Source organism: Pan paniscus, chromosome 22 (assembly GCF_029289425.2).
Source record: "Pan paniscus chromosome 22, NHGRI_mPanPan1-v2.0_pri, whole genome shotgun sequence".
Classification (NCBI taxonomy): domain Eukaryota; kingdom Metazoa; phylum Chordata; class Mammalia; order Primates; family Hominidae; genus Pan; species Pan paniscus.
The window spans coordinates 21,876,652-21,902,673 of NC_073271.2; the positions used below are offsets into that span (position 1 = coordinate 21,876,652).

Here is a 26,022-nt window from a genome sequence, read left to right on the forward strand (position 1 = left end):
GCCACTGCACTCCAGCCTGGGCGACAGAGTGAGACTCCGTCTCAAAAAAAAAAAAAAAAAAAAAAGAATTGCTTGCCTTCAGGAACTATTCCTTAGTATCAGTTTGATCCGACCTCATTTACTGGACTTTTCTCATTAGTATACAATAAGGAATGGGCTCATTTATTCAACAAACATTTATTGTGTCTTGCTTTATGCCAGGCACTGTTCTGAGTGTTTGCGTTAATTTCAGAGACTATAACAGGCAACAGACTTGCACTTGTAGCATTTATATTTTAGATATGTATACTTATAGGAAAGTATTTAAATGATTTTTAAACGTGGTCATTACACTGGAGTATAGAATGACATCCATAAAGAAAGTGATATAGATCAAAGACGGAATTAGAAAGTTATATTGATACTCTCTGATACTTTCTTCTTTAGTACTAATAATGCCTACCACACCAGGTTATTTTGAATATTGAATTTTACAGCATAAAAGCAAGTATGTGAAGGTGAAATGGGAGAGTTCCCTGATCCCCCTCGCAGGACGTGCGACAGGGGTGTGGCTCACCTGTTCTGTCGCCACCGCTGCTTGAATCCCTGAGGGGAGGGGCAGCATGCAGACAGACAGGTGCAGGAGCCCATGTGGGTGTGTGTTACAATGTGCCCTTTTAGCCTTGCCATCCACAGATGGCCTGAGTGTTAACCAGCTAAACGGACCCTCTGCCTTTTCGCATGGGCCGAGGGCCAGTGTGACAGCTTTCTGTATCCTGAGCTCTTGCCCAGCATCCCAGAAAAATCGGGTCACACACGGGGTTGAAGGATGAATGCAGGGTTTTATTGAGTGGTGGAGGTAGCTTTCAGCAGGATGGATGGGGAGCTGGAAGAAGGGATGGAGTGGGAAGATGGTCTTTTCCTGGAGTTTGGCCATCCAGAGGCCGAACACTTCTCTGACCACCCCCAGTCGAACTCCTCTCGGTGTTCAGACGTCTCTCCTCGTCTATCTTTCTTTGCCCTGTTGTTCCGCCATTTGTCTGCTTGTCTCCTCGTCTCCTCGCCTGCTCATCTGCTTCTAGAACCTGGGATTTGGGGTTTATATAGGTACAGGACAGGGGCATGGTGGGACAAAAGGCAACTTTTGGGGCATGAAAACAGGAATGCCTGTCCCCATTTAGGGTCACGGGTCTCCAGGCCTGAGGGTGGGGCCTTTGCCAGGGAACTGCCTTCTTCTACCCAGTACTTCCCTGTCTCCTATCTGTATCAAAGGTGCCTTTTTAAATGAAAATTTCTGTGTTAGTTTAAGGGAGTGATAATAAGCAACAGCAGCGTCATGTAACTATTAGATCACAGTAGCGGTAGCCACCATAGTCAGTTACTTCAGTCTATAGACCGGCTCTCAAAAATCATTGAAATGTTTTGGGGGAAAAAATAAAGATGTTCTGCTTGAATTTTTCATCATAATTTCATATACAGCTTATATACATTTATTATATATATATACAAATTTCATCAAAAGTATGTAAAATGACTCATTTCTATATGACATAGGTATTGTCAAGGATAAATTCATAAAGCTATTTATACTTTCAAATAAGCACTAAAGAGAATTAGCTTTTATTTGTGGGACAATACCATGTGACACTAGATTGCATATTAAGCTGAATTAAGGATGTAAGTTATTTTTCAATGATCGGGCTGGCAAGAGTGTGTTGTCTGGGGTGGGGTCCAAATAGATGCATGGATTCTACTTTGGAAAATGCTTAAAGGCCAAAGCTACAATCTAGAAAATAGACATGTATAGTTTCGTTTGCTTTTTCCTATTTTGATACTTTAAAACTATGTGTTATGAATTGGGTAAACTTGTCACCAAACTTTAGGACAGTTTTCTTGACTATTGCATCCCATTCAGACATTTGAAAGTGAACTTTTGTATAATTTTAATTATCCTATCTGTTTTAATCTTTCAGATCATAAGGCCTATGGGTTTTCTGCCCCAAAAGACCAACAAGTAGTCACAGCAGTAGAGTACCAAGGTACAGTATCTTACTGATTTTCACAGGCTGTGTTATTTAAATAACTCACGAGAGTGACTCGTGTGATGTTATTTTCTATTTGTTGGGATTCTCTGCCTTACCTTCTACTAATTCCTCTGCCTGAAATGCTGCTTCATGCTGACTCCACCTCAAGAACATTTACTCCACCTCCTCAGTGGAAATTTTCGATATTCAATAAAAGACCGGATGTGCAAAGAAGGTCTCCTATAACTTAAATTATCTGCAACAAAGCAAATCGAATTTGTGAAACTGGGAGATGGAGAGCTTGGAAAGTTTCTAGCCAGCTAGATATGATACATAGAAATGAACACTTCAAACTCCACTCTGTGTATTTAAGGTGATGTTAATATAGCTTACTTTGGGGTACCATGTTCTTATCTATTTTAGCTTCTTAAAAATGTTTATAAGGAGGAGTTAATTTAAGAGCATAAAGTTTCTGTTTTGCAAGATAAAATAGTTCTGGAGATTGTTATATGCACAACAATATACTTAATACTACTGAACTATACAGTTAAAAATGGTCAAGATGGTGAATTTTATGTTTATTTTGCCACAGTTAAAAAATTGTCAAAAGAAACTAGTAACCTATATATGGGCTTTTTAATAAGCTTTCATTGTTGTTGTTGTTTTGTTTTGCTTTACTTTGTTTGAGACAGGATCTCCATCTGTCACCCACACTGGAGTGCAGTGTGGCATGATCTCGGCTCACCGCAACCTCTACCTCCGGGGTCAAGTGATCCTCCCACCTCAGCCACCCAAGATTACAGGCACAGGCCACCATGTCTGACTAATTTTTTGTATTTTTTTGTAGAAACAGGGTTTCGCCACATTGCCCAAGCTGGTCTTGTACTCCTGGGCTCAAGCAGTCTGCCCACCTTGGCCTCCCAAACTACTGGGATTACAAGCATGAGCCACCACACCTGCCCTATAAGTTTATTTCAAATATTGATCACCTACTACTTTTCCAAAGGATCCTTTATCTTTCATACAATTAATAATATTGGGCAATCAGAAGAATTACTATTTCTTAAATTTAATACTTGTTTAGGCCAGAGCTTATGAACATTTAAAAAACAGATCCTAAATGTCTGATCTCTCATCATCAGGTATGTCTTAGGTTCCTGGAGGTGGAGAAAGATAGGTTTGAAGGAAAGAGACAAAGATTGAAGTAAAGGCCTGGAGTGGGGGGAATTAAATGAGTTAATATTTACATAGTGCTTTCAATAGTGCCTAACACATAATACAAATTATATGTGCTTGTTAAGTAAAAATATGCTGTAGTAAGAATCAGTCCTGGCTGGGAGTGGTGGCTCATGCCTGTAATCTCAAACTCCTGAGGCCAGGAGTTTGAGATAAGCCTGGAAAACATGAAGACCCTGTTTCTACAAAAAAACAAACAAATTAGACAGACATGTGGTGCACACCTGTTGTCCCAGCTACTCAGGAGGCTGAGGCAAGTGGATGGATCACTTGAGTGCAGGAGTTTGAGGCTGCAGTGAGCCATGACCATGCCACTGCACTCCAGCCTGGGCAACAAAGTGAGAGAATGTCTCAAAAAAAAAAAAAAAAAATGGCCAGGCACGGTGGCTCGCACCTGTAATCCCAAAGCTTTGGGAGGCTGAGGCAGGTGTATTACCTGAGGTCAGGAGTTCGAGACCAGCCTGGCCAACATGGTGAAACCCTGTCTCTACTAAAAACCTAGCCAGGCCTAGTGGCGGGCACCTGTAATCCCAGTTACTTGGGAGGCTGAGGCAGGAGATAGCTTGAACCTGGGAGGCGGAGGTTGCGGTGAGCCAAGATTACACTACTGCACTCCAGGCCTGGGTGACAGACTGAGACTCCGTCTCAAAAAAAAAAAAAAAAAAAAAGTTCATCATTTAAAAAAATGAGTAATTTAATAACAAATTACTTAAAAAATTATTAGGTTAACTAAGTTCTCTTAAGTTCTAACATTTTATATGCTTAAGCTATAGAACACTCTGGTATGAGTTAGTTTTAAACGGAGAGAGGTGGGAAGAGGAAATTAATGATTGAGGGAATTTGGGACTATGGAGCACCTCCAGGATGGATAAACAGGGCTGGGTGAGATGCCAGAACGGAAGCTGGAAAGGCCACAAGGGTGAGCACAGAGTGCGAGAGGGGTAAATGGACCAGGATGTCCCTGAGGGACAAAGGAAGTGAAGTTCAGTTCCACTTCTCACTTTCTCGGAGGTTCTTAATGCTGGGTCCAACTGGGTACAGTGGATGTAGATCCTCTCCCATCATATCTGAGTCAGGACATCAAAATTATATTCTTTAATCTTACATTATTTTTTTAAAAATGTATCAAGGTAAATTTCACATAACCTGAGATTTTTAGTTTTTAAGTGAACAATTCAGTGGCATTTGATACATCCACAGTTTTGTGCAACCACCACCTCTACCTAGTTCCAAAATATTTTCATCACTCCAAAACAAAACCCTGTACCCATCTGCATTACTTTTTAATGCATGTTTTATTTTTAATGTAGAAAATCCTTCCATAATGTATTGCAAGCAAATGTTAATCTCACTCCAAAATAAGTGTTTTCTATTTTCTTGTTTCATCTCACCTCTTTTTAATTAAGAATTTCATTTTAATTCTATTGTATATGTGTCCCCATCATTCCAGTTTTGGCTCTTCATAAGGCATAAATACATTTCTGTTTCTTCTACATTTTAGTCTTAGGACTAGATGCAGTAACTTAATTTTGCCGTAAGTCTATAATATTTTATGATTTGCGTATATGTGTATGTGTGTTTCACCCTATTTGTTCATTTGTTATGCCTTGTTTCTCTGGGGTCAAGAAATTATGAATTAATTCCTTCTTTCCAGCGCTGCTGTGCTGTATCACTTCCCATTATAGTGCCAAGAGCAGAAGGAGACTGAAATCAGGGCAGCTCTGCCAGGCTTGTAAATTACATGAGCAGCCCTCTGCAAAGGGAGTCTGAACCTGAAAGCTATAAATTAGAGTTTAATGGCAAGCATTTCTTCACAGAAGTAATTTCTGCTAAGTCAGAGCTATTTTGGTAGTATCAATTCTCTTTTTGTGTTATGTAAGATTTTGATGATTTTTAACTTGAGCCCTGAGAATGAAATCAAAGGATAATTAGCAGTACAGAATCCAGGAAAATTAAAATTCACAATGATTCTATCTATGCGATTCCTAAATGTGATTATTTTGCCACATGTTGTTGCTAATGCTTTTTATAAACAAAGAATTCTCTTTTCTTGATCTACATGAAATAGATATTTTGGCAATGAAATAATCCCCTTAATAGAAAAGACTTGGCATATTTTCCTGTTTTTAATATGCCTTAGGTCGAGAAAATATAATTTATAGCTATATTTTTTGCTATCTCCTACAGAGATAACATTTTATTTCAAATTGGAGTGATTTATAGGTAAATTTGTGATGGTATAAAGTATATATTTCTACGTCAAGGCAAGCTTGCAACTATAACTAAGAGAAATTCCTCAAGGGTGAAAACAATAATGACCATTTACAGAGCACATACTATATGTAACGTGGTGCCATGTGCATCACACATGTAAATATAGTGTCTCATTTAATCTTAGTGACAACTTTGTAAGATGAGTACTGTTCTTTTTATCATTTTACAGACGTGGATATAATGTTCAAAAAAAGTAATTCTCCCAATATCACATACGGAGTATATGGTAGAGGTCTAACTCCGAAGCCTCTGCTATAAGCTACCATGTTATAGCGCAATAACCCTAAAGCCTGATACAGAAAATTATGCTGGCATAAGTACTGAATTTTGGCTGAAGAGAGAGAAGAGAATTCATGAGAGTTAGGTTGTAAGTTCATTTACTTCCTTATCCTCAGATATTGACCCCATGATTCCAGTATTTTTATTCTCTGCATTTGTTTCTTATGGCTGCCATTACAAAATACTACAAACCAGGTGACTTAAAACAATAGAAATTTATTCTCTCATGGTTCTGGAGGCTAGAAGTTCAAAATCAAGGCATTAGTACCCAAGGGCCTAGGCACTGGCTCTTTCCTTGCTTGGGATCTTCTTTCTCAAAGAACCATATAATGAATTCTCTCCCTCTTTTAAACCTTTGGTCAAATATCACCTTCTAAATGAGGTGAACTCTGGCTACTGTTTTTCAAAAATTGTAGCCCTGTCCCTAGCACTTGCAAACCTCCTGTACTCTGCTCTGCTCTCTTTTGTCTTCATAACCCTCATCAACTGCTAACGTACTAAGTAATTCACTTTATTATGTTTCTTGTTTATCTGACTTCCCCTGTTAAATTGTAAGATCCCAAAGGGCAAGGATCTTTGTTTCGTTCACTGATACAGCTCAAGAGCAATGCATGGCAGACAGTAAGTACTCAACCTATTTTGGATGAATTGGATAAACCATTTCTCGACATTTTACATGGCCAGCGAGAGAGAGGCTGGAGTGAAGTCACTGGACTTAGGAAAATTATTGCTGTATTTTCTAGTATAAATTTCATAGAGGTTTTTCCACAGCGCAATAAGGACAGAAATTAGGAAGAATTCACCAGGAGGGGTGTGTGTGTGTGTGTGTATGTGTGTGTGCACGCGCCCACACGCACGCACACGCACATGCGTGAGTATCTAAATATGTAAAACAATGCAATTATTTAAGTGTAAAATTATTCTTAAGACACAGAAGACATGAGGAATAGGCTAAAAATGAGTGTGGGTGTGTGTTTAATTGTTGGAAACTCACAAAATACCGGAAGGAAACCTATCTACAACTCAAGACTCCGGAAGGTCACCACCCATTCTCTTAATCAACAGAACAGAACTGTGTTTCCTCAGACAGGTCCCTTAGCACACATTTGTCTTTGTAGCATAATTGTAAACATGTCTGTAAAATGATGTCTCTTTGTAATGTAAAACCTGCTTTAAAAACTTTAGACATCCTTGAAAACAACTTTTGGTTCTTTTCTTCCTTGCCTTTCTTTTCTCTGCCCTACTTTCTATTTTCCATTACCTTTTATTCCATTTTTGTATGTCCAGCAATATGTGTGGAATGAAAAAAATTAGAAACTAAATATTCTGCATTCTTTTTTAACATTCATTTGCTTAACATTAAAATCAAAGGTATGAAAAGGATTTTAAAATAATTTCTGGTCAAAGATACTGTGCTTTTTTAGGTCAAACCATATGCCTTGTGGGGAAAAAAGTATTTCAGAAACATGGAATTGACATTCTAGAGAGCCTGGTTAAAAAAATACTTTTAAAAATATTTATAACTGGAGGTTTCCATTTGGCAACTTGAAGCAGTTCCCAGACTGGCACTGGGTTTTGTTTTTTTTTTTTTTCTCTCAGACATCTCGTTTGGACAGTGAAAAGAAGGGGTTTCCTTTGGAGGCTCCAAGTATTAATGACACAATTGCAGTAAATTTCTTGTAATAAAAGAACTTAGCTACTTTGAGGCAGTTACACTTGATGCTAAGATTTAATACTTTAATAATTATCTGGACTGAGGCAAGGTTATATAAGCAGTTGTTTGGGGGTAAAAATCAATGATTTATTAGGAGACCATATTGGATATGTATTAATGTATTTGTAGAGAAGGTTGACAAAGAAGGGATCTGAGTGAGAATATAGCATGTTGTGGAAACTTTTCTGAGTTTCCCAGCATGTCCCTGGCTGGATTAAGTGCCTTTCTTGGGTACTAAGCATGAATCACCATCTGTATAGCTGATATTCAGAAACACTGGGCTGAAATGCCATTATCTTAGTTGCCTCTTCTACCAGATGGTAGACTCCTTCAAGACTGACACTGGGAATAATAAGATACATAGTTAATCATAGCTGCCATTTGTTAAGTCCTTACTACGTCCAAGCCTGTGTGCTTTGCATATCTTATTGCATTTGAAGACTCACAACAACTCTGTGAAATACTAGCCCATTTACAGATGAAAACTCAAACTTGATAACCAGGGAAATAAGCATAGTGTCATACAGTTACTATGTGGAAGAGCTAGAAGGCTTCCAATTCATGGGACCTGTTGATGTAACTTATGAATGAATGAATGAATAAAACTATAAAGGAGTAATTTAAAGATGTTTAAAATTTTGTTACCTAGTTAAGTAAAATATAAATTCATGGGGACAATTAGAAAACAAGTATTTTTATTGTTGTTCCTAGAGGCTATTTTAGCCTGCAAAACCCCAAAGAAGACTGTTTCCTCCAGATTAGAGTGGAAGAAACTGGGTCGGAGTGTCTCCTTTGTCTACTATCAACAGACTCTTCAAGGTAAGCAGCTGTAGGCTTGAAGAGGTGTGAGCAAGAGAATGCCAAGTACAACCAGGATCCTTTAATTGGCAAATGAGATCGGACATGACTGATTACTGAAAATGTGTTTTTGTAAGTGTGAGATGAAAGCAACCATATCTGAGACATAAAACACAATAGCCACAAAAGCAGAGAACAGAGGGAGGTGAAGCCCACTGAATCCCTGGACTCTTCTCTCTCAACTCAGGCATAAAGTATGCAAAATGCAATTGCTCTTATTGGCTCAGTAGATTAAACTCCGTTCCTTCCTTCCTTTCTCTTCTTTCTTTCTCTTTCTTTATTTCTTTCTTTCTCTTCCTTCCTGCCTTCCTTCCCTTTCTTTCCTTTCTTTCTTTTTTCAAGGTCTTATTCTCTTGCCCAGTCTGGAGCACAGTGGTATGATCATGGCTCACTGCAGCCTCCACCTCCAGGGCTCAAGTTATCCTCCCATCTCAGTCCCCAAGTAGGTGGGACTACAGGTGCACACCAGTATGCTCAGCTAATTGAATTTTATTTATTTATTTATTTTTTTGTAGAGATGAGGTGAGGTCTCCCTATGTTGCCCAGGCTGGTCTTGAACTCCTGGGCTCAACCCATCCTCCTGCCTCAGTCGCCAAAATTACTGGAATTACAGGTGTGAGCCACTTGCCTGGCTATAGATAAACTCCTGAGAGAAAGGAATTAAAAAATGGTGTGGTTTGGAAATGGAAGGTTGCTTCTCAGTCATAATGCTGTCACCCTATTTCCTTAACTCCATTTGAAAGGTAGGCCACCACTGAGAAGCTCAGGGAGTTAAGACTTATGGGTGGGTTATGACAGCAACCATTATCAAGTGCTTTCTTTTCTTTTTTTTCTTTTGTTATACGTTTCTTTCTACTACCTACTCTTGCCATGAATATGTGATGAACTTATAATTTAAAATATTGATAATGATGGATGAACTGTTATAACGTCCATTTGCTTCAAAATAAACCAGTGGTTAATGATACAGATGAAACAAGATAAACCATGCATTGATTACTATTATAGCTGGTCAATGATACATTGAGGTACAATTCACTCTACTTTCTAATGTTGTATATGCTTGAATCTTTCCATTATAAATATTTCTAAAGCTGGAAATACAATTTTACAAGTGTAATAAACATGTTATGATTTTAAAATACTATGTATTTCTTTAATGTTAAAGAATTAAGTGAAAATGTTTGAAGTTTATAGAAAATTTAAAATATCCCCTCAAGTTCTTATCTGTCAAGATAAGACTACTAGCTGTAAGGTGTTAATAGCACAGCTGTCTTCACTTGAATTTTCTGTAGTTGCCATTTCTGGCATATGCAGAAATGCAAAACTATTATTTTATGCAACACTATTTATTTGAGCCATTGTACCTGCCTAATTTTTACATTTTTTTAAAGAGATGAGATCTGGCCATGTTCCAAGGCTGGCCTCAATCTTCTGTCCTCAAGCAATCTTCCCACCTCAGCCTTCCAATTGGCTGGGACTACAGGTGCAAGCCACCACACTGGGTGCAAAACACTATTTTAATTCTGAATATGTTACTATCAAAAAATAAAATAATGTTTTTAACCATCTTTTCTTGTGCCACAGTGTTACGTGAGCCACCACACATAAAGTTACTGTTCCAGTCAATTAAACCAGACTCCCTGGTTTTCTGAAGACATGAATATTTTTACAAGGGAACTAGAAAGGGAATGAGGCAAGCATTTGAGCTCAATTCTTTAAAATATAACATGGGGCTGGGCACAGTGGCTCATGTCTGTAATCCCAGCACTTTGGGAAGCCAAGGCATGTGGATCACTTGAGGCCAGGAGTTCGAGACCAGCCTGGCCAACATGGTGAAATCCCGTCTCTACTAAAAATACGAAAATTAGCCAGTGTGGTGGTGCATATCTGTAATCCCAGATGCTTGGGAGGCTGAGGCATGAGAATGGCTTGCAGTGAGCCAAGATCACGCCACTGCACTCCAGCCTGGGCAACAGAGCAAGACTGTCTCAAAAAAAAAAAAAAAATTTATGTACATAATGTGGAAGGGCCTCAGTGGCCAGGCCTGCTGGCAGCTGCTCCTCACAGGGCCCATGCTGGAGCTTACAGCCTGCCAGGGAGCTGGGCACTGGGAGATGGGGTGGGAGCACTGGGGTCAGCCAGAGATCAAACACGTCAGTGAAGGCCCAGAGCAGCTCAGAAGATAAAATAACAGTCCACTTTATAAACCAACAGTGAAACATTAACAAACAAAGGAAAAGTTGATGACTCTTTGCTAGATGTTGTGGTTGAAAATCATGTAGATATTGATGGGTTTGTTGCATGGCAGGGAACCTTGGCTTGCTCTGTCACCTCATTTTTGAAAAGCACATATTTGAGAAGTTAGACACAATCACTGACAAGGAGATTGACATGCTTGATCTGGCGTATGGACTGACAGACAGGTCAGAGTTGTATTGCCAAATCTGTTTGACAAAATCTATGGGCCATATGACTGTCTGAGTACCTGATGGAGTGGCCAGTGCCAGACAATCCACTGATATGGGCAAGACCACCTAAGCAGAATAAATAGCAATGCTTTCACTAAATTTTACCTATTTTATAATTATTTCTTAATATAATTAAATAAAAACATACATGAATGAACTTATTATTATGACCAACTTTACTGTTTTAATTCACCTTGTATAACTACTGAATTTTGTAGTTCTGAAAATATGCAATTTTTATATTTGTTAAATTAGAAAAAGGTCAGTTAAATATTAGAAAATAATTAATATGACAATGCCTTACGTTTGTTTAGCAACTTTTAGCAAAATGTTTTCACATGGCCTTATGTCTGCTTACCTAGAAAGTAAATTTTTTAAAAAAGATATTATTATCCCTGTTTTATGTGAGTGAAGGCAAAGACCTAAAATGGCTTGTTAAGGGCCATCCAACTAATTAGAAAATATGTACACACCTGCATCTTGTTACTATAAGGTATATGTTAGACTGAAACTGGAGAAATTATGACTATCTTACAGCAGCAATTAGATCTGACTGCATATGGACAAAAACATTAATTGCTCAGTGAACTGCTTAACTGACAGTTATTAACCTTACACATAAGGATTTCAAAATTTTGATTCAGTGAGAAGTATAAGGTTGAACATAGGCATTACAACACTGCCAAAAAAGTTAGCCAGTAAACTAAAATTAGATATCAAAATGAAATAAAATATGAGAATATAAAACTATGCTTTTTTGAATTTTTTTTTTTTTTTTTGAGACTGAGTTTCGCTCTGTCACCCAGGTTGGAGTGCAGTGACACAATCTCGGCTCACTGCAGCCTCCGCCTCCTGGGTTCAAGCAATTCTCCTGCCTCAGCCTCCCCAGTAGCTGGGATTACAGGTGCCCGCCACCACACCCAGCTAATTTTTTGTATTTTTAGTAGAGACAGGGTTTCACCATGTTGGCCAGGCTGGTCTTGAACTCCTGACTTAGTGATCCACCGGCCTTGGCCTCCCAAAGTGTTGGGATTACAGGCGCGAGCCTTCACGCCTGGCCTTTTGAACATTTTAAAAACTGTCCTTTCCAAAAGAAAAATTTTAAATAACAGCATCTATATACAACTTTTAGGCTTTAAACTTGAGTTTATTAAAAGGGAAATAAATGCTTTGGTTACTAAATGAACTGACTAGAGGAAGGTATTACACAGAAAGCTACTTGGATTATTACTAACATCAATGTCTTCTTTTTCTAAAAGGTGATTTTAAAAATCGAGCTGAGATGATAGATTTCAATATCCGGATCAAAAATGTGACAAGAAGTGATGCGGGGAAATATCGTTGTGAAGTTAGTGCCCCATCTGAGCAAGGCCAAAACCTGGAAGAGGATACAGTCACTCTGGAAGTATTAGGTGATGTGCATGTATATGTGTGACTACGTCTCCCACTCCTTCTCCACCACCCAGCCCTGGGGGCAAGCAAGCACTGGTCCATAAACATGCCAGCATCAACTGGGAGCCTCAACCAGTCAAGTTACAGAGACCATAAGCATCACCTTCCTGGCAATCTCTTGGCCATTTCTCCCCCTCTCCTCATTGGCTGCTGAAATTTTAGTAATGCGTTATCACAAAGTATCTCTTTGTTAAAGATGGAGGCAATTCCTAATGATCCTACAATATACATAGGAGTATCTTTCCTGAGAGTTTATTTTTCAATAGTTTTCAGCATATACACAGTTTCTCCAACCATTTAAAGTAGTATCACATGAGATGGTGGAGAAGCAATAACACACAAAAAAGTAGACTGAAGGTAGGATTAGAAGTCATTTGGTAAATAAAGGAAATTGACATTGATTATATACCTGATATGTTAGCCCTTTTCACATAAGTAATTTTACTTCATCTTCATTAATATGATTTTTATAGATGACCAAATGGAAGTTAAATGATTTAACAAGGCCATACAGCGAGAAAGTGTCTGGACTAAGATTTGAATCCAGATGGGGTTAACTCCAAAACCAGTATGTTTAGTTTCTATAAGAATCATGGATAGATTAGGCACAGGGGCTCATGCCTCTAATCCCACCACTTTGGGAGGTTGAAGTGAGAGGATCCCTTGAGGTCAGGGAGATTGAGACCAGCCTGGGCAGCATAGTGAGTCCCCTATATCGCTCTCTCTAAAAAAAAAAAAAAAAAAAAAAAAGTCATTTGTGTTGTTATGCACCTGTAGTCTCAGCTACTTGGGAGGCTGAGGCTGGAGGATTACTTGAGCCCAGGAGTTCAAGGCTGCAATGAGCTATGATTGTGCCACTGCATTTTAACATGGGAGACAGCAGGACTTTCTCAAAAAAATAAAATAAAAAGAATCACTGATAGATAGTAACAGCTCAAGATGGTAGTTTGTGGAGGAACACGATCTCTTCTCTTTCATTGGTGGTGTATAATCTACCAAGTTACAAGACTAAAACAGCTCCCTTTCCTTTTTCTTTCTTTCTTTCTTTTTTTTTTTTTTTAGTATTTATTGATCATTCTTGGGTGTTTCTCGCAGAGGGGGATTTGGCAGGGTCATAGGACAATAGTGGAGGGAAGGTCAGCAGATAAACAAGTGAACAAGGGTCTTTGGTTTTCCTAGGCAGAGGACCCTGCGGCCCTCCGCAGTGTTTGTGTCCCTGGGTACTTGAGATTAGGGAGTGGTGATGACTCTTAACGAGCATGCTGCCTTCAAGCATCTGTTTAACAAAGCACATCTTGCACCGCCCTTAATCCATTTAACCCTGAGTGGACACAGCACATGTTTCAGAGAGCACGGGGTTGAGGGTAAGGTTATAGATTAACAGCATCCCAAGGCAGAAGAATTTTTCTTAGTACAGAACAAAATGGAGTCTCCTATGTCTACTTCTTTCTACACAGACACAGCAACAATCTGATTTCTCTATCTTTTCCCCACATTTCCCCCTTTTCTATTCGACAAAACTGCCATCGTCATCATGGCCCGTTCTCAATGAGCTGTTGGGTACACCTCCCAGACGGGGTGGCGGCCGGGCAGAGGGGCTCCTCACTTCCCAGAAGGGACGGCCGGGCAGAGGCGCCCCCCACCTCCCGGACGGGGCGGCTGCCAGGTGGAGACGCTCCTCACTTCCCAGACGGGGCAGCTGCCAGGCGGAGGGGCTCCTCACTTCTCAGACGGGGCGGCTGCTGGGCAGAGGGGCTCCTCACTTCTCAGACGGGGCGGCCGGGCAGAGACGCTCCTCACCTCCCAGACGGGGTCACGGCCGGGCAGAGGGGCTCCTCACATCCCAGACGATGGGCGGCCAGGCAGAGACGCTCCTGACTTCCTAGACGGGATGGCGGCCGGGAAGAGGCGCTTCTCACTTCCCAGACTGGGCAGCTGGGCAGAGACGCTCCTCACTTCCCAGACGGGGTGGTGGCCGGGCAGAGGCTGCAATCTCGGCACTTTGGGAGGCCAAGGCAGGCGGCTGGGAGGTGGAGGTTGTAGCGAGCCGAGATCACGCCACTGCACTCCAGCCTGGGCAACATTGAGCACTGAGTGAACGAGACTCCGTCTGCAATCCCGGCACCTGGGGAGGCCGAGGCTGGCAGATCACTCGCGGTTAGGAACTGGAGACCAGCCTGGCCAACACAGCGAAACCCCGTCTCCACCAAAAAAATAGGAAAACCAGTCAGGCGTGGCGGCGCGCGCCTGCAATCCCAGGCACTGGGCAGGCTGAGGCAGGAGAATCAGGCAGGGCGGTTGCAGTGAGCCAAGATGGCGGCAGTACAGTCCAGCTTCGGCTGGGCATCAGAGGGAGACCGTGGAGAGAGAGGGAGAGGGAGACCGTGGGGAGACAGAGACAGAGAGGGGGTGGGGGGAGAGGGAGCCCCCTTCCTTTTTCATGTTGTTCATGCTCTTTCTGAAATACTAGTGACGCACTAGTATAGGAGAAATTTAAATCAGAAAACCTTGCAGCAGATCTGGCCAGTTTATTCATTTTCTAGTGTTACAGAACAACTAAACAGTTCTGTAGAGCAGAAGTCCAACAAGAAGACTGGGTATCTGCCCAAAGTATCACAAGGCTGAAACAAAGGTGTTGACAAGGCTGAGTTCTCATCTACAGGCTACGAGGAAAATCTGTTTCCAGGCTCATTCTTGGTGTTGTCAGATTTCGGTTCCTTGTGGTTGTAGGACCAAGGTCCCTGTTCCATGCTGGCTATCAGTTCGTGGGCCACACTCAACTCCTAGAGGCCACCACATTCCCTGTTACATGGTCCCTTCCATCTTCAATGAAAGAAAAGCATATCAAATTATTGTACTTCATTTTTGTTGTTGTTTTGAGACAAAATTTTGCTCTGTCTTCCAGATCACGGCTTACTACAACCTCAACCTCCTTGGCTTAAGTGATTCTCCCATCTCAGCCTCCCATCTCAGCTGAGACAACAGGCACACACCCATTTTTTTTTTTTTTTTTTTTTTGTAGAGACATGATCTCACTATGTTTCCCAGGCTGATCTCAAACTCCTGGCCTCAAGAGATCCTCCTGCCTTGGCCTCCAAAAATGCTGGGATTACAGGCATGAGCCACTACACCTAGCCTTCTCCTTGTGCCTTGAATATCTGACTTTCCCTTCTGTAATCAGCCAGAGAAAACTCTGTGCTTTTAAAGGTTCATGTGATTAGGTCAAACCAATTCATGAAATCATCCTATCTTAGAGACAATTGTTTGGGACCTTAGTTACATTTCCAAAATCTTTCTACTACAGTACCTAGATTAGTGTTTGATTGAATAACTGGAAAAAAAGTGTATTTATACCAAGGACTGCAATCTTGGGAGACCACCTTAGAATTCTGCAGTAGAAATACTGCAATCTTGGGAGACTACCTTAGAATACGGCCAGTTCTGGGTTTTGCTGGATAATAAATAGGTCACCTAATGAAGTTTGGTTTACTTTCCAATCCCTGAGACCAGAATAACCCTAATACCTGGACCAGGTGTTTTCTAACTTGGCCAGTTCTAGACAGAATGAGATTTATAGTTGAGTACTGGGCCTGAAAAAAATACTCAGGTTTGGCCGGGCATGGTGGCTCATGCCTATAATCCCAGCACTGTGGGAGGCCAAAGCAGGAGGATTGCTTAAGCCTAGGAGTTCAAGACTAGCCTGGGCAACATAGTGAGACCCTGTCTATACAAAAACATTTTTAAAAATTAGCTGGTCGTGGTGGCTCAAGCCTATATTCCAGCTACTGGGGAGGTTGAGGTGGAAGGATCAATCGGTTGAGCTCGGGAGGTTGAGGCTACAGTAAACCATGATCACGCCACTGCACTCCAGCCTGGGTTGTAGAGTGAGATTTTGTCTCAAAAAAAAAAAAAAAATCTATCTGCACACACACACACTCTCTCTCTCTCTCTCGCTCTGTCGCTCTCACACACACACATTCTCTCTCTCTCTCTCTCTCTCTCTCATTAGGCTTCTTTTAAATATAAGTGGTAATAAACCAATTGAAGAAAACAGTAGAGATTGTTTATCTAATAAAGAATAGCTGTTGTATAAGCTAAAGTAATGCTTATTATTATAACAGATAAGCCCTTAACTCTCAGTGAGTTGCTTAATAGTAAGTTCCTTTCTCACTTCAGTAAAGCCTAAATAGTTGGGACAGTGGTGGAGGAGTCATATTACTTTATTTCATGAAATCATTAGAGACTCAACCTAATCTTCTGACATCTTCAATACATGACGATCCAAGGTCACCATTGTTGTTGACACCTACTTGGTAGTGGCAGGGGGTGAAGGATAGGAATGAACATGTGGGAGGTTTTTAATTAGTCTGGCCCAGAAATGGGATATATATCACTTTTTCCCACATTCCATTGGCCAGAACTCATGTATATGACCCCATCTGGCAACAAGAGTGCTGGGAAACGTGGTCGACTGTGTGCCCATGAAGAAAGAAGATGGGTTTGTTGGACAAGTAAGCAGTCTCTATCACAGGGTCCAGTAATCACACCTCTTTACCTGGCTATTAAAACCATTGATTGTAGAGACAAAGTCAACAGCTTTGAAGAAAATAAACAACCTTGATTAGCTTATAAATAACCAATATCATTTGACTTCCATTGTTCAGTGGCTCCAGCAGTTCCATCATGTGAAGTACCCTCTTCTGCTCTGAGTGGAACTGTGGTAGAGCTACGATGTCAAGACAAAGAAGGGAATCCAGCTCCTGAATACACATGGTTTAAGGATGGCATCCGTTTGCTAGAAAATCCCAGACTTGGCTCCCAAAGCACCAACAGCTCATACACAATGAATACAAAAACTGGAACTCTGGTAAGGTCATTTCAAGAATTGACTTGATAACTGTCTTGCATTTGGATAAAAAAATTATTAGAACTTAAGATGATGTTTAATAGAGAACTGATACCATTGCTTGCTAAGTGGAGAGAGGCAGGGGCACCAGGAAAGATGGCAGCACTTGTACCACGAAGTGATGGAAAGAGCTACTACAGGACATGGGAACAGAAAACAGAGACTGAGGGAGCTGAGTGTGCAAGGACCAGTAAAAGAGCAAAGGGGCAAAGGCTCCTGAAACAAAGGAGCAAAGGCTGTGTGTTTATCTTTTCAGAATTTAAAAAGATTCTAGAATTGATAATCCTATAAATGATACCAATTAAGATTTTCGTAGACCCTAAGCTACTTCCTGGTAGTAACTCTGGCTCTTTAAAGGAAATGTTTATTATTTGCTGCTGCAGTGAACTCGCTTGTGACTTAGGAAAGTGCATTAACCCTTTTACCAGGGAGGCCTTCATTTATATAGGTGGTGTTTCCTAGGAATTAGAAATACCTAGACTACTGAGTACTACCATGTGCTATAAACTTTAAAAATTGCGCGGCCGGGCGCAGTGGCTCACGCCTGTAATCCCAGCACTTTGGGAGGCCGAGGTGGGCGGATCACGAGGTCAGGAGATCAAGACCATCATGGCTAACACGGTGAAACCCCGTATCTACTAAAAATACGAAAGACTTAGCCGGGCGTGGTGGCGGGCACCTGTAGTCCCAGCTACTCGGGAGGCTGAGGCAGGAGAATGGCGTGAACCCGGGAGGCGGAGCTTGCAGTGAGCAGAGATCGCGCCACTGCACTCCAGCCTGGGTGACAGAGCCAGGCTCCGTCTCAAAAAAAAAAAAAAAAAAAAGAAAATGCATGCTGCCTTCTTAAGTAACAGTGCCCCAAAGCCCACTAAGCCTGATTCATGATGATGAATCAGGCAGTTATCTACAGCTGTCTTCTGGCCTGGAAAATTACTAAGTGCAGCCTCAGTTTACAACATCAGGAAAATGCATGAAAACTTGCTTGGGGATACCCTGACCATGTGAAAATAGTAACTGTAGTCAATCATGGTAGGATTCCTATATCATTAAATATTTCCATGACTGTAGATCAACAATAGTTGACTCTGTGACTTTAGTATCTATTACTTTAGAGTCCAGATATTCTGTTTCCTCCAGTAAAATATTCTTATTGAAAGACTTTCTAGGAATACTGATGACAATCTATAAGCAAGCTCTGTGAAGCTAATTACATTTAAAAATAAAAAGTATTTTACTTTTTCATCTTTGATTATAGGAATAGAAGTGGAAGTTTAAAAAAGGGTCATTAAGCTTGAAGCTTTTTAAAAAAAATTCAGTCAATGTAATATTCTATGTCAGTTTAAAATTGTCTGCCTTCCAGCAATGCAGAATCACTATGACAGCGATTATCAAAAAAAACTTAAAGGCGTGGTGATAATAACAATTTTAATAATTTTTTAAAATGTTTTTGAGACAGAGTCTTGCTCTATTGTCCCGGCTGGAGTGCATTGATGCAGTCTTGGCTCACTGCAACCTCTGCCTCCTAGGTTCAAGTAATTCTCCTGCCTCAGCCTCCAGAGTAGCTGGGACTACAGGCACCTGCCACCATGCCTGGCAAATTTTTGTATTTTTAGTAGAGATGGGGTTTCTCCATGTTGGCCAGGCTGGTCTTGAACTCCTGACCTCAAGTGATTGCTCGCCTGGGCCTCCAAAAGTGCTGGGATTACAGCTGTGAGCCACCGTACCCAGCCAATTTTAATGAATTTTGAAAGGAGGATATAATGCTTCATTCCTTTCATCTACAAGTGCACAGTAACATTTACAAACAGATCTTCTGATAAACAAGAAAGCAAATTGCTAAAGTGGCTGAATAATAAAGCCTATTGGATGCAGTTACTTCTTAAGCTCTGGCCTCTCAGCAGTCAGCAGGCGCAGTCAGCAGGTCTGAGTGATTTTACACTGAGCAACTGGGCAGAAAAACCTGCTGTCACACTTTGCTATATTTACTTTTCAAATTTATTTTTTCTCAGGGCAGTTGGTAAAAGCCTCAAGGCAAGTCTGAAAGGATACAGATTCACTTTCCTCAGCTAACCTCAACCCTTGAAATAGCTTGTGATGTCAAAGGAATGCACCTGGATTGAACCAAGATGGGTTCTTATGTGAGAAATGAACAACAAAGACTCCAGTGTATGGAAGCCAATGACTTCCTTTTAATTACCAGCTATAATATGCTGGAAGATCATTTTGGGTTTTAGTCTAACATATTATTTATATGTAACCTTGGCCCTGAGTTCATGGTGAATATTCTAAAAGCATTCTGGCTTTGAGGAGAGTGACAGATGATTCCATAGAGTGGAAAAAAAGAAAAACAGGAAAACTTTCTCTCCCTCCATCTAGGAGGATCTAAGACAATGACCCTTCAAGGTGACCAGGATTACACTCCCTTTCTTCCCTCCCTCCAGCCCTTTCTTCTTTCCTTCCTTCCTTTCTCCCTCTCTCCCTCACTCTCTTCCTTCCTTTCTCCCTCTCTCCCTCCCTCTCTTCCTTCCTTTCTCCCTCACTCTCTTCCTTCCTTTCTCCCTTTCTCCCTCACTCTCTTCCTTCCTTTCTCCCTCCCTCCCTCCCTCTCTTCCTTCCTTTCTCCTCTTCTTCCTTTTTGTCTGCCTTCATTCCTTCCAAATATCCTCCAAGGGGATAAAAACTACTGATAAAAATAACGAAGTCTATTATATCAATCTTAGCTTTTGGTTGCTTTGACAGGGACGGGAAGGAGCAAGGGCTGGCTTTTCTTTTCAAATTTAAAAAAATTCTGGAATTGATAGAATCGACAATCCTATAAACCGATACCAATTAAGATTTTCCTAGGCCCTAAGCTACTTCCTGGTAGTAACTGGCTCTTTAAAGGAAGTGTTTATTGTTGGCTGCTGCAGTGAACTCGCTTGTGACTTAGGAAAGTGCATTAACCCTTTTACCAGGGAGGCCTGCCCTTCATTTATAAATGATGTTTCCTAGGAATTAGAAATACCTACACTACTTAATACTACCATGTGTTATGAACTTTAAAAAACGCTCATTGCCTTCCTAACTGTACTGCTTTCATGGTTAAAAAAAAAAAAAGGAACTTCTCTGTATGTATTTTATCTTTGTTCTTCTCGTCAAATTAAGCAAAAGTCTAGCTTAAGCTCCTTGAAGTCATGGCAGATTTTTAAATTCATAGTAAAGACAGAAAGTCCCAAATTTTTAAAAAGGAAAGACAAACTTAATGCTAAAATTTGAGGGACAGGGTTATTTAAAAAGTCTACTTATAGATCTATGGCTTAAAAAAATATATTTTTGCATCCACAAATAGCAATTTAATACTGTTTCCAAACTGGACACTGGAGAATATTCCTGTGAAGCCCGCAATTCTGTTGGATATCGCAGGTGTCCTGGGAAACGAATGCAAGTAGGTAAGCATGAAATATTGGGAGGAACAAATGGTTTGCAATTAGACTGTGAAGTACAGCAGTTGGGGGTACAAGGAGCAAGGAGCAGGAAATGTCTGAGTGACTTGAAGAATAAACAGGAGAGAATGATTAAAATTAACTTGATATGATGTGTTGCAAAGAAGCAAAGATGCTGTTTTTAAGCCATCTCCCAAATAAGCCAAAAATACTTAGTATTGTATTTAACAACTTTTTTTAGTTTTTTAAATGATCGTTTTTAAAGTACATTCTTCTAAGTAGTCTTTCTCTCAAATAAAAGCTAAGTATCTTGTAGTCTAAATTGTTGAAGGTCCAGAAGTTTGAATTTCTGATATTTTTAAAATTCAGGAATGTATATCATTGATATTATTCACCAAATTAATTCAGGTGTTGACATTTATAGTCAACGTAGCAGTTATTTAAGTAATCAGAAAGTATCCCTTTCAATGCTGCTTTGAAATTATCATTTAAAAAAATTCATCACAACATGTTTAAAAATTAAGGCATTGTTTTCTCTGTTTCCTTTATTCACATACATCCCCATGGGTTTTTGTTGTTGTTGTTTTGTTTTTGTTTTTGCTTTTTTGAGACAGGGTCTTTGTCTGTTGCCCAGGCTACAGTGCAGTGTCGTGATCTCGGCTCACTGCAACCTCTGCCTCCCAGGTTCATGCAATTCTCCTGCCTCAGCCTCCCAAGTAGCTGGGATTACAGGCATGCCCACCGCACCCAGCTAATTTTGGTATTTTTAGTAGAGACAGGGTTTCACCGTGTTGGTCAGGCTGCTCTCGAACTCCTGACCTCAGGTGATCCGCCCACCTCGGCCTCCCAAAGTGCTGGGATTACAGGTGTGAGCCACCATACCCAGCCTGTCCTCATGGTTTTTACCATTACCTTGTCCTACCAGCACTATTTCTGTTTATTTTTCCTTCCATTTAAATGGTCCTGTTTAATTTAAACATCCACCTTTGCCTTCTCTTAAGGAATCATATCCGGGAAGTCATGGTTTTGATGTATTAGTTACTTTTTCTTAGCACACAATAAATACATAACGAATAAAATTTAAATGTTTGTTTCTCCGCTAGGACCACTTTAATTTGAACATGATTCTCACATATCTACTCTTTCTAAGTACAAGTTAGCTTAAAAGTTAAAATTAGTTTGTTTAATGGTCATCCATTGATCCGAGGTGTTTTGTGTCCTTGGTTGGGACTTACATCTTTTGAAATACATACAAATTCATAAATTCATTTTTTTGGTTTTCTTTGTGAATTATAACTATATTCACATGTAACCAAAATTAGAATATGTTAACTGTCCTAAAGAAATTTTTTCAAAGTGCAGAAAGTAAAGCATGGATTTGTTGGTTGTTTATGGCTGCCTCACTATAAAACTCCAGCAGACTCCACCCACACTGAGCCTTTCAGCAGTTTAGTTCCTTTTCTTTCAGTCAGAAAAATGGTACCTTCCTTTTATAAAGACTTTTTTTTCAAAAAAAAAACCCACAAAATATTTTCATACTTAATGTTACATTTTCTCTTCACTGAGGCATAATATGGCTGTATGACTTGCTCAACATCACAGAAAATGGTGAACAGGATGTAAGAAGTTAACTTACTCCTTATCTATTACTCTTCTGTCTCCCATTTCACTGAAGAAAAATAACATAAAATTCATACTACGACTTAGCACTTACAGAACAAGACAATTTTTTGTCAGTAGTTTCTTTTAGGGTGAATCCTTCCTTCATAGATGTCAAATTCATTGACAAACTACATGACAGTTTTTTTTTTTTTTGTCAGATAATAGCCCTTACTTTGAATGCTTCATAGATGTCAGATTTAATGACTACTACAAAGTAAATAGAAGGCACACTTTGGTTCTCAGGAATTTCACTTACTGATTTGACTTTGCCTAAGATTATGATTACTGTAGATTTTTTTCTCTCTCTGCTCTTTTTAATCCAAGTAAATAAAAAGCTGAATCTTATTGACCTCTCAATACCCAAGCAAACTGAGTTTATACCAAGCAATAATTAATGTTTTCTACTCTGGTCAAATTACTTAACCTTTCAAAAGACTTACCAAGTTTTCTTTTTTAAAAAAATCAATTAATATTTTGGAGGTATTTAAGAAAATTAATAACACACTTGGCATTAGGAAAGAATTTCGAGACCAGAAGTTTTTATGATAAGCAGATTCACTTAAACAGTATCTCTAAAAAGATCATTTCCAAAATGTACATTGCTTTAAAATATTTAAATTATTTTTGAGAAAGTGCTATGTAATATTTTCTGTAGGTTATTTAATCATAGGCTAATTAAAACTTGCTTTGTAAAATGGGAACTCTTTGAAGAATTGCTCCTTTAATAAATACATGGGAAGTATCTAAATGGCAGAAGAGTGTGGCTCATAAAATCCTCATGGACAAGATGGAGAAATATGGTCCAAACAATATTTTGGTGGATCCACACGCAGTTGAATCCCATGCTCAGAGAATGTTAATAAATTGTGTTGTATGACAGGAGGTGTCTGCTAGCCTGTTACATAGTTGTTTCCTAAACAAATCCATGTTCATCATGTTATTAATGACTTGAATGAGAGTATTTTTAATAAAATTCTCAATTTGCAGAAATGTTAAGCTTGGAAGGTTAATAATGTAATTATTAGGCAACAGAATCAATCTGAGAAGAAAAAAACTTCACAGTAGTTATTTCCAAACTTGGGTTCAAAAAATCCAGTTGCATTACATTAGAGGACGGATGCCTTAACAGTCATAGGAAAAGCCTCAGAGAATTAAATTCATTTTTCATAAATGGGATGACAGTTTAGTTGCATATATGTATATGACTGTGTATGTGTGTATACACCCATATACATATAATTGTATATTTACACCCATATAATTCAAGAAGGAATGTATTTCTTACACTTAGTTTTACAGAATAACAATGACATGTGCTTTTTTTTAAGAGACAGTCTTGCTCTGTCACCCAGACTGGAGAGAAGTAGTGCAATCATAGTTCACTATAATCTCAAACTCCTAGGCTCAAGTGATCCTCCAACCTCAGCCTCCTGAGTAGCTGGGACTCCAGGAATGCACCACCATACCCGGATAATTTTTTTTATTTTTTTATTTTTTAGAGATGGATTCTTGCTATGTTGCCTAGGCTGGTCTCAAATTCCTAGCCTCAAGCAGTCCTCCCACCTCAGCCTCCTGAGTAGCTGGGATTACAGGCATGAGCCAACATGCCCGGCACCATGTGTTTTCTTTGATGTTGAGTTTTTCATTATTTGTGAAATTGACACAGTTGATGATGTAGAAGAATTTTAAGTAAGATGTGGGGTAGGGAGTGGCAGTAGAATACTTGAACTCATTGAACTTCAAAGATTGCTTCCAGTCTTTTAATCCTGTGAATTATTACACATCTCCAAATGAATGCAAAAGAATACATTTTATTTTTTAATCTGAGAAGTTTTTAAAATTTAGTATTTTTCCAAAGCTTAAGTTCTGTTAATATTTTTAATCAATTTTGAACCATGTCTTAGAAGTGAGTTAGTTGAACAGGCTTCACAATCATTAAAGTATGCTTTATGATATAGCTGCAAAGGGGATCTTTTTTTGAACCTTTTCAATTTAATGACTGCATCTGTCTGTGTAATCCACATATATTTATGCGTAATTTATTTTACATTCCAGATGATCTCAACATAAGTGGCATCATAGCAGCCGTAGTAGTTGTGGCCTTAGTGATTTCCGTTTGTGGCCTTGGTGTATGCTATGCTCAGAGGAAAGGCTACTTTTCAAGTAAGTGAATTTCACCCTTCTTTGGCAGATAACTTTCTATGGCTATGGAATTTATTTATGAGATACTGTTTCTCCTAGGAAGTTGTTTTTTTGTTTTTTTGTTTCTTTGTTTGTTTTTCAGACAGAGTCTTGCTCTGTTGCCCAGGCTGGAGTGCAGTGGTGGCAAAATCTCCACTCAATACAACCTCCACCTCCCAGGTTCAAGTGATTCTCATGTCTCAGCCTCCCAAATAGCTGGGATTACAAGTGTGCACCAACACACCCAGCTCATCTTTGTATTTTTAGTACAGATGGGGTTTCGCTATGTTGGCCAGGCTGGTCTCGAACTCTTGGCCTCAAGTGATCTGCCCGCCTTGGCCTTCCAAAGTGCTGGGATTACAGGTGTGAGCTATTGTGCCTGGCCCTCTCCTAGCAAGTTTTAACAAACTCTGGAGAATATTGTTCATTTATTTTCTGCTATAGAAAATGTTCAGGATGACATGCAGGTGGCTTATGAAACACCTTGACAAACCTAGGGAGAAAAGGCAGAACTGCCTAGTTGCACATTCCAGGGAGCACCACAGAATATGCAAGAGACATCCTTGGAGGGGTGCAGTGCAGTGAGACAGAGATATTCAATGTGAACGGATATTTATAGTATCTTTGCATGTTTTTAAGATTTTTTTTTTTTTTGAGACGGAGTCTCGCTGTGTCGCCCAGGCTGGAGTGCAGTAGCGCAATTTCGGCTCACTGCAAGCTCCACCTCCCAGGTTCACACCATTCTCCTGCCTCAGCCTCCCGAGTAGCTGGGACTACAGGCTCCCGCCACCACACCCGGCTAATTTTTGTATTTTTAGTAGAGACGGGGTTTCATCGTGTTAGCCAGGATGGTCTCAATCTCCTGACCTCCTGATCCACCCACCTTGGCCTCCCAAAGTGCTGGGATAACAGGTGTGAGCCACCGCGCCCAGCCAAGATATTTTTATTTTAAGTTAGGAATTGTATATCTCAAGATATAAGTTGATTTCAAATTCTTTAAGAAATTTCATTGAAATAAATAAGTGAAATATTTCATCAGTGTAGAACAGTGAAATGTTGAATGTTAAATTTAGGACAACTGTATTTAGAAGAGAATTGTTCAGCTGGGTGCGGTGGCTCACGCCTGTCATCCTACCACTTTGGGAGTCTGAGGCGGGAGGATTACGTGAGGTCAGGAGTTCGAGACCAGCCTGGCCAACATGGTGAAACCCCGTCTCTACTAAAAATATAAAAATTAGCCAGGAGTGGTGACGTGCACCTGTAGTCCCAGCTACTGAGGAGGCTGAAGCAGGAGGATCACTTGAACCTGGGAGGTGGAGGTTGCAGTGAGCCAAGATCGTGCCACTCCACTCCAGCCTGGGTGACAGAGCAAGACTCCATCTCAAAAAAACAACAAAAAAAGAGAATTGTTCAGTCAAAAATAGAAACCTATTGTATTTATGAGAGCTACTTCTGTACACAGTTTTGAATTCTTCAAATTTAGACCTCTTGTAACTTCACACCTCCATTTGATAATGCAATAGGTTTGATGTAAATGGGTGAGATTTAAAAATGTTTTATTCTC

At 39.9% G+C, this 26,022-nt stretch overlaps 1 protein-coding gene across 1 annotated transcript in view; it reads left to right on the forward strand.

The window, feature by feature from the left end:
* JAM2 (junctional adhesion molecule 2) overlaps positions 1–26,022 on the forward strand; it is a 79,762-nt gene that overhangs the window by 43,890 nt on the left and 9,850 nt on the right. The window contains exons 2-7 of the mRNA XM_003819211.6: positions 1,953–2,018; positions 8,218–8,325; positions 12,095–12,247; positions 16,952–17,154; positions 20,522–20,621; positions 24,333–24,440. Coding sequence (XP_003819259.1) covers positions 1,953–2,018; positions 8,218–8,325; positions 12,095–12,247; positions 16,952–17,154; positions 20,522–20,621; positions 24,333–24,440 — 738 coding nt within the window. The remainder of the gene's footprint in view (positions 1–1,952; positions 2,019–8,217; positions 8,326–12,094; positions 12,248–16,951; positions 17,155–20,521; positions 20,622–24,332; positions 24,441–26,022) is intronic.